The sequence below is a fragment of the Lemur catta genome, chromosome 11 (assembly GCF_020740605.2).
Source record: "Lemur catta isolate mLemCat1 chromosome 11, mLemCat1.pri, whole genome shotgun sequence".
NCBI lineage: Eukaryota > Metazoa > Chordata > Mammalia > Primates > Lemuridae > Lemur > Lemur catta.
The window spans coordinates 93034326-93051478 of NC_059138.1; the positions used below are offsets into that span (position 1 = coordinate 93034326).

The following is a 17153-nucleotide window of genomic DNA, read 5'->3' on the forward strand; positions in this document are numbered from 1 at the left end:
CTCTTTCAACTGTAGAGTCCCAGGGCTCAGCATTCTCTCCCAAATCTATCCCACTTCCTTTAAAGCCTGGACAGGACATATTTATCATCTATAAACACTACAAAGAGAAAGTTCATATAATAATGAAAAATTTACTAGACTAAATTTCTGCATACATTACAGATTGCAAAGCGTATTCACAAACCTTAATCTTTCCTGGACATGCCCATCCTATCCAATCCCTTTACCAAGACTGGTGTTACCTAGATTGACAATTTGGCTTTAGAGGAAATAAAATATGTAAAGAGAATTGTAGATAATGCTTCCCACCAATTGGAGAAGGGTATCTTAAAGGAAGCAGTCCTTGGAGAGATCTCATTTCTCTGCTAGGAGATGGGGCATGAGCAGGAGGTATGGGGGCTGGGACAATGTGGAACAAACATGAGCAAAGAGGATGAGGAAGAGCCAGAGGAAGAGTCATCATGATCTAAAAGGTAATTTAAAAAGAAAGGGCAGAGGCGTAGTTGAAATAACTGGCCAAGATTCACATCTCAGCCCAACCATTTAGAAGCTGAATGCTTCAGAATACAGAACACTTGGTCAGTGCTCAGTATGTGCCAGGGCCCCAGCAAAGCGTCCACAATGTGCACTAACTCATTTACCCCTCAAACATTCATGAGGAAGGTATTATTGTCATTGTTCTACGGCAATTTTCTCATTTTACAGAAGAGGAAACTGAGGTACTGAATGGCCTAGTAACTTCCAGAGCTACCAAGCCCAAATAGTTTGGTTCCAGAATCTGTTACTTAATTCACAGCCAGGCTCTCAGCTTTCCATCAACCCCAGGCTAGTCACCCTCTGAGCTTTAGGGTCCTCATGTGAAATGGGGACAGAAATGCTGGCTTTGCTACATCGTCAGATGGGAGATGACACCTGGATAAGTCCATCACAGAGCTGGGCTCAGTGGGGGTGACAGCTATGATATTACTATTAGTCTTTGGTTTATTCTGTCTTTTGAGAGAGATCTTTTTTGGGGCCCCCACCAGGATGCAGGGCAGAAAAGCATGTGTTCATACCTCCTCTGTGTTCCCTTCTTCCCTCCTCCCCTCTTCTGTGAAGCCTTCCCCAGCTCTAGCAACTACCTAGTGCCATCCTTTGTGTTATAAGGTGAATTTAAGGTGACCCATTTTGCAACAAACTGAAACTATTCTGTTGTCTTCCTTCTGCACTAGGATGTGAGTCTCTTAAGGCTGCCGCCCCAATCCCACGCTGTGGACTGGTACCGGCCATGGCCTATTAGGGACCAGGCCACAATGCAAAAATTGTCTCCCATGAAAGTTAGGAAACGGGGGCGGGGCAGGGAGTGTTTTGGGGGAGGACACGCACAGCAGGAGGTAAGTGGTGGGTAAGCACAGGAACCAGAAGCTTCATCTGTACCCACAGCCACTCCCCAACAATGGCATCACTGCCTGAGCTCCGCCTGCCACCACCACCACCACCCCCAGAAAAACTGTCTTCCATGAAACCAGTCCCTGGTGCCAAAAAGTTTGGGGACCGCTGCCTTAAGGGACTAGACCATATCTTATGCTTTCTTGTGACTACACATGCCTCAAGCACCACCTGCAACAGAAGGCTTTCAATAAATACATGCTTGTTGGATAAATGAATGAATACCTGCCACTAGAAGTTGTTATACTTCCAGAAATAGTGTTCCAAATTCTCTTTCTATCCAATAAAATCAACAGGGGGTGACACACAACTCTCTGTTTTTCTTTATTCTGATCTGTTTAGGTCAAATGAATTATCTACTTCTTTACTTACCCAAAACATTTTCAGAAACTTTTCATCAGAAAGCTTTTTTGTGTAAGTCTTTCTTCTCCAAATTACTATATCTGACTCATTTGGTATTTGAATCTCTTCTAACCAAATGATATTGATAAAAGTTTGCTGTTTTTGAGAATCTAAGTGCATTTCTCTTACTTTACCGAAAGAAATAGAGAAGTGGGAAGCATTTGGATGTCTGCTGCAGCACATCCTTGATTCAAAACCTACAGGCAGAGATGTTTCTGTAGGTTTCAGAACCAGGAGCCAAGAGAGGGCCTTACAGATGTTGCAGGAAACCAAGTGCCCGGAGGAGTGTTCTGTAGGGCTCACCAGGTGCTTCCTGCCCAGCCACTGCCAGGCAGACAGTGCTGGCTCTCCAAGAGCCCGTCCACCTCTTCCAAACGGCCTGCTCCTTCACCTCCAGCAGTGGGTGGGAGCCAGTGGTCTGTGCTTCCAGAAAGAGTCAAACCAAGAAGGGAGCCCAAGAAAAAGGATCCAGAACTTTTTCCCAGGCCAGCAACCTTTGTTTTCAAAAACAGCAGAAGCAGAAGCTGAAAGTCATGAAAATTGGGAAAAAGAAACTAAAGAGGCAGTGTCTTTGTCACAACAGTTTCATCCAAGTCCTGGGTTTTTCTTCTGCTCATGTTCCTTGTCAGACAGAACCACAGGAGTTCTCTTAGGTTAACACTAAAGAAAAATAATCATCAATTTTTGTTTTTTCACACAAAAAATTTTCTGGTTATTTAAAAATATTCTTGCTGTTTCCCAACCACCAGAGGAAAAAAAGGGTAACTATTTCATTACTGTTTAACAAATTTTTAAAAATTGAAAAAAATACAATTATAATAATAACTTCCATACACTATTTCATTTAATTTCACCTAATTCTATCAATCCATTGTGAAGTAGGTATGCTCTGCAGATGAGATACTGAAGCTCAGAGTGTTTAAGTAACTTGCTGAAAATCACACAGTAAGAAACAAAATTATTAACCATACCGACCATATCACCTCAATCATCCTTTTACTTTATAAAACTCATGCTCCTTTGAAAATCCCTTCCAGTTCCTGCCTGAACAAAAGTGCCTAGCTGACTCCCTCACTATAGTGAGCTCCGAATAAGTAGCCTTTGATTAATTCTATAGGTAGTATTTATTCTTTTGAAAATACAATGTCAAAAGAAGAAAAATTCGTAATTTAGTAATTATTGTCTGAATAAATTAAATTATATTTTAACATTCTAACATTGTTAAAAGGGAAATATATAATTAATATATATATATAACAAAATGACTTTACACATAAAATTAAAAAAAAGTATCATATATGTTTCAATTTCCCCAAATGTGTTTTCCCCTCCACTGTGGTTTTACTGTTGTCTCTTAGGGCTTCAACATTTGGCTTATGTGACCTCTCTGGTCCCAGAAGTCTCTCCACACTCCTCAGTTTCCAACCTGAGTTTCTTCAGCTTCACCTGCTTGGGGGCAGAGGGGGTGGGGAGGAAGAGGTAGTGGCACCTGGAGGCTGACTCTTGGCAGCATGTGCCCAATCTCAGTGGGACATTGGTAGTTAGCAGGTAGTTAGTGAATATCAGCTACTACTTACAGAGCTCCCCTCCCTGTCAGGCATATGACAAGATCTTCCATATATAATCTACTTAACCCACAGATGATCCCATGAGGAAGCTTATATCATTACCATCGATTTATGGATGAGGAAACTGAGGTACAGGGAGATTAAGGACCTCAGTCAAGATCACAAACCCAAACTATCTGGGCTCTTAGCCCCAGGTGCTGCTGCCTCAGTTGGTTATGCCTTGGTGACTATGTTTGAGTCTGCTCCTTGGGAGCAAGGCCATGCTTAGAGAGACATGCCGGGGGCGCAAGGTGCTTCTGCATCCAAGAACTGGAAGTGTCTCCCACCCCCTTTACTACCTTGTTAGCCTCCCCCTAGGCCTTCCACCTTATGATTTTGGCCTTATTTAATCCTAAGACTCTTTAAGGTTAGTGACATTTATCCCTTCCACAAATAAGGAAGATGAAGCTCAGGAGTTCCCATAACTTGCCCAAGGTCACCGAGTGGAGGGGAGGACTAGGAATTAAACCAATGGATTTTCTACTAGTCTCCCCTGGTCTGGGCTTTAGCAGTGAGTTAACTGGCTCAGGCTGGGCACAGCCGAATGTCTTTCAGGACAAATTGAGCACTCATGAATGGCCCAGGGAGAATCTGGCCAGATGCCATTTATGGTTCATGGTGGTGAGAAGGAACTCCGAGGGATAACAGAGGCAGAGCCATCACTGGGATGCACAGGCCCTGCCAGGGCAGCCTCCTCAGCCAGGCCATGGCCTTCCCAGGCAGCTACTGACCCCAGCCACAGTCACCTGCCCTGAAGGGACATTTCCTGCTTATTCCCATTGCCCTGCTGTTCTCTCCACCTGGAAGGCCGGTGCCTTCATATGTGCCTACAAATCCTACCTTTTGGGAGCCCGTGGGGCCTTTCCTCGCTCTCCCCACGGGAAGTCATTATGCCTTCCCCCAGCTACCATGCCTAAGCACCCTGTCGACCCTCCTCAAGGGGTGCCCCTCCACGCAGCGGTACTTGGGCTTATCCTGTGCCTTACTGCGGACTCCTACAAGTCCAGAAGGGCAGGGGCCCCATTTCGCTCGTATTGGTCCCCTCCCTTAGCACCTGGCAAGGACCCAGGATACATTTGTCGAATTCATGATTCTTCCTCTGCTGATCAAGCTGAACACACTTGCCTGGCTCCCGCTCGGGTGGAGCCCGGCTAACCAGAAGAAGGGGTTCCTCGTGGAGTGCGAAGGGGTGCGCTGTCAGAGGTGGCTTTCCCGTTTACAAGCGAGGGAGAGTTCTGCGGTGCAAGGAGCCTTCAAGCTGGGCTGCAGGATTGCCTTAGCTGTCACCTCGCTGCAGCCGCCCCTCCACACTTGAGTGTGCACGCAGGCCAAGATGGAAGGCGCCATCCTAACTTCTGCCGTGAGCAGGTGGGAGGGAAGAGAGACGAGAGGTATTCCATTGGTTGTCTGGGAAAATGAATTGCACCTTCCCCTCCCTTGCGGAGGATCAACTTTTCCCACCCCCTCGGGTGGGCACTCATACCGGGCCGAAGCCCGAACCTGGGAACCAGGGGGCCCCAGTTCCAGGGACTCGAAGCTGCGCGTGCAGCGGGCGCTCCCAGATACTAGGGAAAGTGCTTTACGGTGTCCTAAGTCCCTCGAGTTCCTCCAGCTGGGCGAGCCAGCGGGTACCCCGACCGACCAGGGGCTCCGGGCGCAGGGTGGCGGGCCCGGCGGCGCGCGTCCCCCGCCCCCTCCCGGCAGGCCCGCACGTGCAGCCCGCGCCGCGCCCCCACGGGTTACGCACGGGTCCCGCAGCGCCGCTGCGGAGCTGGGCTGCCAGGCCCGCGGGCAGAGTGCTGGCCGCCAAGTCCCGCGCGGGGCCGGGTCGGGATGCTGCGCTGGAGCCAGGAAGCGCCGCGGCGGAGGGAGGGCCCCGGCGCGCTGCGCGCGGGGGTGGCGGTGGCGCGCCGAGCGGGCCCGGCGCGGGCGAGCGGGCTGCAGCCGGCGGCGGCGCCAGCAGGTACGGCCCGCGCCCGCCGCCGCCCCGGCGACCCTGGGGGGCTGGGCCCGAGCCCGGCGTGGCTGCAAAGTTTGTGCGCGCGGCCCCGCTGGCCCGGAGTTGCGGTCGGGACGGCCGCCGCGCGAGTTGGGGACCCGGCGGCGGGGGTGGGGACGGGACGGCACGCCCCTCTCCGCGTTCTGCTCTGTGTCCGGGAGTAGCGAGCCCGGCGGCGGGGACGTGCGTGCGGAGCGGGGCGGGCTGCAGGGCAAGTCGAGCGGGGAGCCGGCAGCGTGTGTCACCCCAAAGTTTACGGAGCGCGGGGCGCGCGCTCGGGCCACCCGCCGCTCAGGGCAGCCGCAGGTGGCGAAACGCTGGCGTGGCGGGGGCGGCCGGTGCTGAGGGCAGGTGCGCCGGCCGCGGGCGGCGCTGTGCGCTCGGGGCAGCGGGTCGGCCCGGAGAGCGAAAGCCCGGTCGGAGCCGGCGGGGGCGGGGATGTGGCGGAGAAATGGGGAACAATGCGAGTGAGCAACTTCAGGAAGTCATTGTGAAAGAAAGCTGGGAAGAGCTCCGCGGCCAAGTTAGCAGAGCACTCTAACAAGTGCCTGTGCGGCCCGCGCCCCGGGCGGCGACTGCAGCGACAGCCCCTCGGTCCCCGCGGAGCGCAGCCCAGCCCGGGCGGGACGCTCGGCCGCGGCGAGGCAGGCGACCCGGGCGAGCCCGGCAGGGCAGAGAGAGCCCCGGCTCCGAGGTTGCTCTTCGCGCCCGAGGATCAGTCTTGGCCCCCAAAGCGCGACGCACAAATCCACGTGAGTGTTTTCAAATTGAATTTCAATTGGAAAACTTGGGGGTAACTGGTGGATTAAAAAAAAAAAGAAGAAGAAGAACAGAAAAAAGGAAAAGACAAGGCGGTGAGATTCGTGATCCCCGGTGTCGCTCAGGTCGTCCTCTCTTTTCTGAGGACAGTGAGAGCGTTGACTTTTTCAAAGCCTCTGCCACTTTGGACTGTACTCCAGGTGCAGGACCAGGCTGGCATGGGACACTTCTGAGCAGCCCCGCTGTCACCAGGAAGGGATGTTCTAGCTCCCAGTCATATTTAAATTTGTATAGACTTACATAGCAAGATCACAGTAGTCAGCCTTTACAAAGTCATTTGAAAAAAGCTTTCTTTATTTTTGAGGTGAGAGCTTTCTGCTTATACTATAAAATGATTACATTGAGTCTCAATTTGATTTCTGCAAAATAGGAATTATCCTGGTTTTAAAAAGTTAGTACTTTTGCTGACTGCAGATTTGGCTGTTAGGTCATGCTGGAAACCTCAGGAAAACCCTCAGTAATATAAAGCTTACTTTAGGTTATGTTTGAAATGTATTTTAAAAATTTGTCAAACATCGCTGGTGATTCCTAGGGAAGCCTATGAAGGTGTGATTGTTTCTCCTTCTAGATTGCAGGCGCAGTATATGGCATCTAGTGAGTGAAAACGGTAGTGATTCCTTAGGGTCTGACCAGGCACAGCATTCAAATGCGGTTTTCATTCTCTCCTGGGGCTGGAGCCCACCCAGAGTGAATTTCAATGCCCTGTGCTGTGCTTAGGTTACCCACTCATAATTCCCCACCTTGCTACAGACAGCATATTTCAGCTTTGAGGTTCCTTGTTTTAAACTTCCAGAGACAAAATGGTGTTGAAGAAATACCTCCTTACTAGTCAAATCAACTATTGTTAAGAGACGAAAATTTATGGAAGTTGAAAATACTATGTATGCTCTTTAAACTGTCATAGAAATTCAAATGCTTTTAAGAATTGGTGTACCTTGGTTATGAGTTGGGGAGTGGAGAGAAACCTGCAGGAAACATGTCTCCAGCCGTCTTGAATTTATTTCTTTGTTTGAAGATATTTGTTGGATGAGGTTCTTTGGACTCATCTTTTACATGGGATTTTTAAAAGTAAAAATTTCATTATTATTTATATTAGAATGTGTCAGAATTGTTTCAGCAACAAATCAGATTATTTGGTCTATGGCTTAAAATTTAAACAGGGACAAATATTCGTGACAGGAAGATTCACCTCCTTACATTGGCATCTTGTAATATGCAGAACATGTTAAAGAAATAACTTGTAAACATACATAAAAATAGTAATGTCACATTTAAAAAAACTATGCCATTCTGGTTTGATAGAATGTATCTGATTTCAAATTTTCCCAAGAACAACCTATGTGTTCATGCCTTTTTTACATGAAAAAAAATCACTTCCCAGTGTTGTATTCCACCAGAGCTGGTGACCAAAACATTTTATTGAGTTAAATGGTCAGGTTTTCTTCCTCTTTTGTTTCATGGTGAGAGTTGAAGGAAGAATTTTGAAATTCGACAGTGTTTGTTTCTTTCGTCAGTGTTCTAACTAAAATGTTATGTCTTGGAAAACTACACATCCCTCAAAATTCTGGAACACTGCAGTAATAATAGCTACCATCACAGTCTCACAGGAGGCCTCAACGGCTGCAAATTAAGTGTGGATGGGTTAGGTTTGACTCTTGAGGAGTTTGTGCACAGTCTCCCGAAGAGACGATCAACTGTGCCTGTGTTTGCAGTCTTTTGCCTTGGTGAAAAATTAATCTCACAGTGGATTTATCGGCCAAGAGGTATAAAGAAAGCCCAACCGAGCTGCAGGCGCTGTGTCTTCCTTGCTCAACAAGAGGCTTAGAATATGGGAACTGTGTTTCTTTGGTTTGGAGAATTCTTTTTTTTTTTTATTTGGATTTGTGTGTTTCACATTTGGTTAATACAGTAGCATGTTGTTAATATGAACAGTCAAAACTTTTGAAATTTGAAAGAATACTCTTTTCAGTATACACACACACACACAGACACACACACACACACACACACACATACATTTCAGGATTACGAGTTGGTAATAGATAAAGGAAATAAATAAATTCCATGCATATGTGCACACGCAGAGCACACACACAGCACAGTGAGAGGGGCATGGGGGACAGTGTGGGACAGAGTTTTAACATCAAAAAGACCTGACCTGAGTAATAAAGGTTCCTCCTTTTTTTAACCTTTTGCTAAAACAAAATGGGTTTTCCTATTTGTAATGTGAGTTTAGGCATAAATTATGTTAGTATTTGGGGTGTTTCCTAATTTTGTATATTCATGTAATATAACTGCAGTTAATAAAGAATTCATCAAGGATGGCACCGTTTTGTGGCATTTTTTCCTCCTCTAATGTTTGGAATTTTGAGATAATTTCACCATGAAATAAGTATTGCTTCTAGTTGTCATATCTTAAGGGAAATGTATGTAAGTGAATCCACCTCACAGAAGGTAAACCAGGACCCTTTCGGATTAGCTGGAAACCCTTGCCTTCTGACACCTCTGTTTGTAAGACTGACAGGCATTTTGGGGCATTGTGACTCCTGCTTTAGTGACAAGTGTTGCTGCAGCTCCTGTCCTGACTGCAAATCTTGCTCTCTCATATTTAGAGACTTCAGGGTATTTTATTTCATATGTGTGTCATATAATCATTCCATTTGGTGGGAGAAAACACGAGATGTGAAAGCAACAAGTGACCCATCCTTTGAGGCTTACACAAGGAGAAACATGAATTCATTTCACATCTTGAAACAGATTGTTTTATTTTGCTCCAAAAAGGCAATACACATTTTTGAACTAGGGCTTAGAAATGTTGAGTTTCAGCAAATCAGCATCTCTCTCTCACACACACACACTTAAAATTTAGATGAGGAATAAGGCAGGAATGGGGTTTTGTCTGGGACATAGGGCACCCAAAAGCAAACTATAGCAACAGCAACAAAACTGCTTTTACCGTGGTGCTTACTGAACACTCACACTGGTTTCTTCATATAGACCCTGGCTTCATTGTATTTCTTTGCAGTTTCATAAATGACTTCATTGCCTCAGGTTACCTTTGTACATCTCCTGGAATATATACTTATATCCTTAGATTTTCAGTACCATTGCATAATAGCTTTTGCTTGATATAGTTTTTAAATGTTTGATGATATTGTAACAAGTATTTTTAAGGCATTCTGAAACACTAAGGGTGAAGTGCTTCATATTGCAAGTGAAATATAACAGCAAACGAAAGAAGGTTTGTGAAGGTGTTTCAGGGGAGAAGCACGTGCCTGCCTCTGCTTTGCTGTGTCCCTGGCAGTTACCCGAGGAGGGCCCAGAGGGAGGGCCACTGAGGCCTAATCCACAGGCAACTGCCAAATTGTTTCAGTTGACGTTTTTCCCTCTCATGTTTGACTGTGATAAATAGGTAGAGAGACGCCAGAGGTATCTTCAGCCAACCACCTGGTGACGAACTGTTGAAAATGGTGAAAACCCCAAGTCACAGGTGCAGGGGCCATTTGTTGGCCCCGTTACAGGCTGGCCCTCTTTCTTTTCTGCCATGGCCATTTCTGCCTTTGGGGAACTCGCAATTCCTGTTGACTAAAAGAGCACCATTTTCCACCACAAGCCTGACAAATCAGACGTCCACATAATTTCTGAACTCATTTTGGTTAGGACAGGAAGCACAGGCTCCTTTCCTGTCTGTGTTTTCCTGAGAGAAAACTATCTTCCCTCCTTTTTTGCATATTTGGCAAGTGGTTCCACCTTTCTCTGAGCCCCAGTGGAGTGTGAAGGCCGTGGTGGAAGCTTTCAGGGGAGGAGGAGAAGGACACAGAGTCCCTGGGTCCTCACGGTCTGGATTTGTGTGGGGCAGGCAGCTCCTGCTTGGCCTCCGGGAGCCGGAGTTGGTTGGTGAGTGCCACACGGTTTCTTTGCTGTGCTCGCATGGATTGGAGTAGCCAGTGTGTGTCCTTCCCTCGTCCCTGCTGGTGTTTCTGCGTGGGTAGCCTGCGTCCAGAGTGCCCTGCACCCCTGCCTGGCGACTGTCTCGGGTGATGGAGAGCATCATTATGCTCCCTCCGCACGCTTTGCTTTCGGGCTGGCCCCATGCTCCACCTCCTGATAGCTCGTGGCGTGGGGCCGTGGCTTAACGAATGGCTGAAAATGGGCCCTAATTAGTGGAAAAGTGCTTTCTTCATATTTTCTCACTCAGGTGTGAATGATTCATTTTTCTTTAGCAATCGGCTCGCCACTAAAGGAAATCTGACTCTCTTCCCGCCATTTTACACCAGAAGTGAAGTATACTGGGTAGAGCTGAGCAGAGGGTTAGATGTGATGAGAGAGCAGTGCAGTGGGAGGAAGGCACCCAGCGTGGGCTTGTCTATCTCGTCTTCCTTTCTTCCCTTTCTTTCTCTCTTCCTCCCTTCCTCTCCATCCCCTCTTTCTATCATTTGTGGGGTTTTGCACAGGCTATTGAAACAACTAAAGTGTTTTTGAATGGCCTTATACATATTGAAGTCGATTTTTATGCTCCATTTTTTAGATCACACTCTAAACTCTACACTTGAAAGCATTGTCTGTTAGTTTGAAACTATTTGAAAATGAACAATATGGTTTGGATTAGGGTCCTTTTCTAAAGCTAGGAGTTCCACTGTGAATATTGATTTATTGATTTTTGATAAATTGTTGTTGCTATATCAGATTTTTGCTGGCAAACTTAGAGCAAATAAAATTCCACATAAGATACTTCCCTATACCTAATGGGAAAAATGTTTAATTTAGAATCTTCAACAGAAATGAAAATGAGGAATTGACCTTTTGAAAGCTTACTTGCGGGGCACTCTGACTGGTGCTCCAGTGCTTTTAATGGACACTGGAGAGAGTCAGTGACACCCTAGTGGGAGCCCCACTTTTAACCTGAAAAATGACCTTTTCCTCTTTCTTTGTGCTAGGGCAGAAAATTCAAATTACAGTGATATTCAAAGTGATTCACTGTAAAAACATATTGATAAATTGTGTATCCCATTTCATTTAATTAAACCGCTACTGCCAATTATCTCAGGTTGTGAAAGATAAGGCAATTTATTATCACTTAAAAAATGGTTTGGAAATTCCTAGAACTTTTCCACTATGAGTGTTTTCCCGCTCTACTGTGAGTTTGTATGTATTTCCCCGAATTTAAAGAATTTTCACTTTAATGAAGAGCAGACAATACTTTTGTAAAAGAAATGAAATTTGCTAAAAAACAGCACATACAGTAAAACATTGAAGGTAAATAATTTCAACTTACTTAAGGGCTGCAGAACAATCTGAGTATAGTGTTTAAATGAGTTTTCCTATATTTTTCTCTCTGATGGACATTAGCGTTTTCTGGAGGATTATAAAGGCATGCTGATTTTTGTAGCCCTACAAATGAGGAAGTTGTAAGGTTCTGCGAGGTTTTACTGCCCCCACCCCCCGGTGTGCATGATATTGGAGGCTGAAGGTTAAGGATCACAGAACCGGGTTCAAATAGTCCTCGTTGGGCCTGATACCCACATTTCTCATGGCCCTTGTGTGACCTATGGAGTTAGCATGATCATCTTAAGGATGCTGCCAGGTTTGGGTAAGGGAACAGCTGATGCTGAACTCTCTATCACAGAATGCAATAGAAATCTAGAGCTTTCTTCCTAACATGATCCAACTATCAAACAATTTACATTACCAAGTGACGTTCTCTTCTGTCATTGATTTCTTGCCGATAGCAGCCATTGTTACCAAATAACTGATGCATGTATTCTGCCCTTTACCCTTCTGAGGCACAGCTTATTTTGACTTCAACTGAACCCCCTTGAAGGTGGGGTGATCATGGCAAAGTTCCAAAGTACTAAAGCAGTTAAAAGACCAAGCTGTGAAAAAAAGCTATGAACCTTTTTTTTGAACCCACATTCTATATACTGTGACCATAGTTGAAAAATGTGAACATAGTTGAAAAATGTTAACATGGTTTAATTTTTTATAGTTTTTATGAAAAAATCATCTCATTTTAGTTGACAGTTGATAATTTTGTGAGTGCTATAAACACAAGTGAGCTCAGAATTAGTCTTTTAGGGAAAATTTCCATTGAGTCCAGAAACCACGTGGCCTGCCCTAGCTTAGAGATGGCAATCGGGATGTCTGTGTCCCTTCCTCCTCTCTGGAGCAGAGCCTGATTACCTCTTCTTACATATAGGTTGGGCCAAAGTGGCCCTTGATAGTTCAAGGAGCAAGAGGTAGATGGATATGTGTGTAACAATGAATCCCATGATGTGTTTGATCCAGAACACATTTTCTCTCTGTGTTTATATCTAAATTTGTAGATCTTGTCTTACCACCAGCTACATGACAGAGAAAATATCAAAATAAAAAGGAAAAAAATTATTGTACCTAGGAAAATGTCCTCAGTGGGCAAATCAATCAATAATGACATTTTAGTTACTTTAAATAAATATACATATATGGGTTCATAAACAATAAGATGTTCCAGTGAAGATCTACATAATTTTACTTCTTTGGATCTAATGAAAAGACAACTCTTGCCAAATAAACTAACACAGGCACTTCTTTTAATAGAATCCAGAAACTTCAATGTTACAGGTACATTTTTTTAAGTGTTATGGATATGAAAGTGGATTTTTCTACCATGTACAGTTTTAATTCTTAGTTTTAAAATGTCTACATGAAATTGTATTACTTGTATGTTAAGAAAACTTCACTGCTAAGAAGGCAAGCTATTGTATTCTTTTTGAGACCATGTTCCCTTGCTGAGTAAAAAAACAGTATTGTAACTGTATTTATCTCTTTTTTAAAAATGGGAAAACAATCTTTGAAAATAATAAGAGCACAAGAACTGTTTCTGGGCCCCTCTGTCTCTTTACTTTATCGTAATAAATCAGAAAACATCAGTACTTGGGAAATATCTGTGTCAATCCTTATTTTGGAGACAGTTTCTATATTTTTTAAAGATGTAGGTCTCGTTTTTGTTGCACAGTTCCTGGCTATGCATGAAAGTCTTCCAAAATCAGTAAGAGAGAAGAAGAAAATGATTCTAAATTTAGATTTTTTTTTTTTTTTTTTTACTTAAGTGATGAAATGTAAATAGCCATTTGTATTTGAGGAAGCTGCTTAGGAAGTGGCCTATGTTGGTGGCCAAAATTAAGAGAGGTCCTCTAAAGCATCTGTCAGTTTTGGCTATGTATGCCTCTCCCATGGTTACTCAATAAACAATAGTTACTGTGAGTAGTCTGAGAGCCAGTGGTGCAGTGGTGTAGACAGGAAGCCTGTCTTCTCCATGTGCACAGCTTACACCTATGAGAAAGTATAGACAACACGCTATGCTGTGATGTCAGGACATTGATGGGCTGCTTGAAACCCAGCTCTGGCCTGTTACAATAACAAATATGTAAGCACAGAGAACTCTCTCCAACTCCAGCTTTCTCTATTCTTAAAACAACTTTCCTAACACATTATCTACCATCTTTTCTTATACCTCACTTTGAGGCAGGTGACTGCATTGTTGCATTTTAAAATACTCTCCTGGTTCTTCTCCCTCTGTATTAAATACTTCCTTACTAAGAAAGTTTTCAAGCAGCATGATTTTGAGTTGTAATTTAAAAGGTTTCCTCAGTTCCCTTTGACCCTTCCTCTTTTGCATATCAGTTCCTGCCCCTAGGGAAAAAAAAATATGAGGACAGAATCGCACATCTGAGCTGATTTGGCCTCTGAGCAAACCACTGGAGGAGTTTTCTATGGCTTAGTTACGTGTGGGGGAGGGACAGTGAGAAAGCCAAATTGGATTCCTGCTTCCCTGTTGAAATCTTGTTTTTCATTGTTATTTGCACCAGCAATACTCTGTGGAATAATCATGAAAATGTGTAGATTGGCAGCTAATTTTTGAAAAATGAAAAGAATCAGAAATGAAATAAGAGTGCTCAGAAGTTTTTATGTTCTCCCAACCTGTTTTGTCAAATTGTTACGAAAACCTATAAGGTCTCTTTGACTGCATACAAAGACTTTGCATATTGCCTTAGCTTTCTCTTGGAACGTTTCCTTTTTTAAGATACAGTGTAATTCACAGTGATATGATAGATTTGCAAAAGTAAAATCTACCAGTCTGAACCTGAAAGGACTTGCCTCTCAGCAGGAATAATGGGTTTTATTAAAGAGGTCTGTGACCTAAGGCATTTTAAATAGATTACAGGCTTGGCCCATGTTGCCTCCCACCCCTCCATGTACCTAGTCTCTTTAAAATAAGCATCATAGAGTATTTAAGGAAATAACTCCAAGTGTTACTCTAGTGCAGCTTCACCTGTTAGGAAAGGAAAAAATCAATAGCATACATTTGACCAAATAACCAGAACTTTACTGCAGAAGTTTTCTGGTGAGCTTTGCCTTAGTTGCAGAATATTACAAAGAACATGCTTAGTTTGTTGTAAAATATAAGTAGCATCCTCCCTCGTCTATCATCCATTTGGAGCCTGTGACCACTGCCCTGGGCCGTGAAGTTCCGACAGATGGAGAGAAAAATCGCCATCGGAAGGCCATGGTGTTGTCTCAGCGCTGTCGTGGACAGGCTGCTTCTCTCCGAGACTCGATTTTCTCATCTGTAAAAAGGAAATGATATAGATGCCTCAGGCTTAATTGTGAGGACTAAAACAAATATATTTATCAAACATATCTATATGTGTAAATATTTAGCAAGTAGACATTGAATACTAGCTCTACATTGGACACTGTGCCGGGCATTCAGACAAACCGGTGGACAAGGCAGAGGATGTCCATAGTCTTGTGAGGGTTAACTGTTTCCCTCTTAAATGCCAGACACTTAGTAGGTTGCTTAACAAAGCTAACTGCTACCAGTGTCCTTTTCTTCACCGCTTCTGCAGAATGCACAAGGTACTCACGAAATGTTGCAAAATACCAGTGGGCAAAGAATTACCTATACGGTACCAGGGGAAGGAAAGGAATTTGCTTAAAAAACAAACAACAAAAAAAGACAGTGTAAGGCAGTTGTTTAAATCTCAGAGAACTAACATTTTTTTTTTAAACTTGTGAAGTACTATGTGCTGTCAACGAACAGGCTAATTTCGAGTGACCCTTAGTAGTTCCTGCAGCCAGTTTGGTGTGCTGCATACTTAGCAGTTCTGTAATAGCCATAAATTTGGCTTGAAAAGTAGTAAAGTTGGCATCTGACTTTTCATTTTTACGTCATTAATCCAGCGCACTGTGAAGAGGGGTGTTCACTGTCAGAAAGGAGAAGGCGCGGGGCCTGAGACCCACTGCCACAGGGTCCCCCGCAGGCTCGGTGGGGCTCAGGCGGACTCTCCTCTGGGGTGCTGCGGTTGGAAGCAAGGCTTGCCAGGGCGCCTCACCTGGAAGCAGCAACTGCCCAGGGCTGCTGGATGTTTCTCCTCAGCAGACAGCCAGGTTCCAGTCCCGCCGCCTTGCGGGCAAGGAGGAAAGGCAGGTCCATGAGGCTATTTCCAGACAGGCTCTCAGTCCCCCAGGGAAATTGCCTGGGGGCAGCAGCGGCAGGGAGTGAGCCTTTCCCTCCTGTGCTGCCTGCCTCCTGCTCTCCCTTCTTTTGCTCCTCTTCTCTGAAGGTATTGATATACTAACTCTTTTGAACTGAAACTGGGAAAGTAAGTCCTGTTTGACACTGTTTAATCAGGAGGGAGAAAGTCAGAGACATCACAGAGAGGAGAGAGGGAAAAGGGAGAGAGAGAAGACAGAAGAGAAAGTGTGGGAAGAGCGAGGGGCAGAGAAAGGAGACAGGGAGAAGGAGAAGGAGAGAAAAGACATGGGAGGCGGAGATGGAAGGAGGGAGAGGTGGAGGAGACCCGGGCAAACAGAGCTTTTAGACCTTCCAAATCCATGATCAGTCCAGGGGAGGAGCAGGGATGCCTGGTGGATTATGGCAGCCTACTCCACTCCCCCGCTCTCCTAGAGGGACAGCCATGGACAGCTTCTGTCACGTTGGCCCCACACTTATCTCTGCATCTATTTCCCCTTGTGCAAGATTCAGAACTGCTTGCTCCAAAGAAACAATGAAAGCATTCATGTTTATAAGAATTGCTCAGGTGAAAGTTAGTTTACTGATATTGTTGTATTTTCTACTATCGATTCACTTGGCTCCTGTTTGAAATTGTTTGGGTTTCCCAGACAAAACAGAAAATTGCAGTATGTTTCTGGAAATAATTATTTCTTCTGGCATGCCCCTTTACAGACCTACTGATCTTGGTTTTCATTTAGGTGAAAGTTTGTGAAAACACGTCATTAGTTTGCTTTTGTGATTAACTCCTTTTACTTTTAGCTCCTTTTCAGCTGAGACCATACCAGGCTTAAATTCCATTCTCCACTTGACACTCTGCATTGCTTCCATGTGGGAGAAGAGGGGCTCAGTAAGTGCTTTATAAAATAAAGAGCGGAGGTGGCACACGTGTTGACGAGGGGGTGGGATGGGATTCAAGTGCCCCTTCTAGACACTCCAGGCTGCCCTTTGTAAGCTGTGTCTTGGAAGAGGGCTAATTTCCTTTCCCTCAAACAGTTTTACATTGTTTGAATATTCCTTTAGACTTTCCCTAAAAGCAAGGTCACTTTTATGAAAAAGTCACTGCTTTTTCATTCTGAGAGATGCAAATTTGGAGTTTGGGGAAGTTTTCAGGAGCTTGGCAAGTCACCCCTTATGGTGTCAGGCAAGTCAGGCCACAGAATTCGCAGGGCCCAGGATCGACTAAAAACTCGCTGCCCCTTGTTCAGAAATTATTAAAAATTTTGGCAAACATCACCCCAGCAAAGGGCTCCTTCTAAACACAAGCCCCCAAGCGACTGCTCAGGTCCCAAGTCCATGCAGCTGCCTGCTGTCAGAGATGGTTTGGTTGAAATCGTGTGTGAAA

General features: G+C 44.9%; 1 protein-coding gene across 7 annotated transcripts in view; it reads left to right on the forward strand.

Annotated features, from left to right (window-relative positions):
- The first annotated feature begins 4606 nt into the window (after positions 1-4606).
- IKZF1 (IKAROS family zinc finger 1) overlaps positions 4607-17153 on the forward strand; it is an 87473-nt gene continuing 74926 nt past the window's right edge. For 5 of the 7 annotated variants that reach the window (XM_045564723.1, XM_045564725.1, XM_045564727.1 and 2 more), the window contains exon 1: positions 4607-4828. In XM_045564723.1, coding sequence (XP_045420679.1) covers positions 4771-4828 — 58 coding nt within the window. In that variant the 5' untranslated portion in view covers positions 4607-4770. Of the gene's footprint in view, positions 4829-5777; positions 6189-17153 lie in introns of those variants that run through there. The other 2 variants (XM_045564728.1, XM_045564726.1) reach the window with 2 other exon arrangements.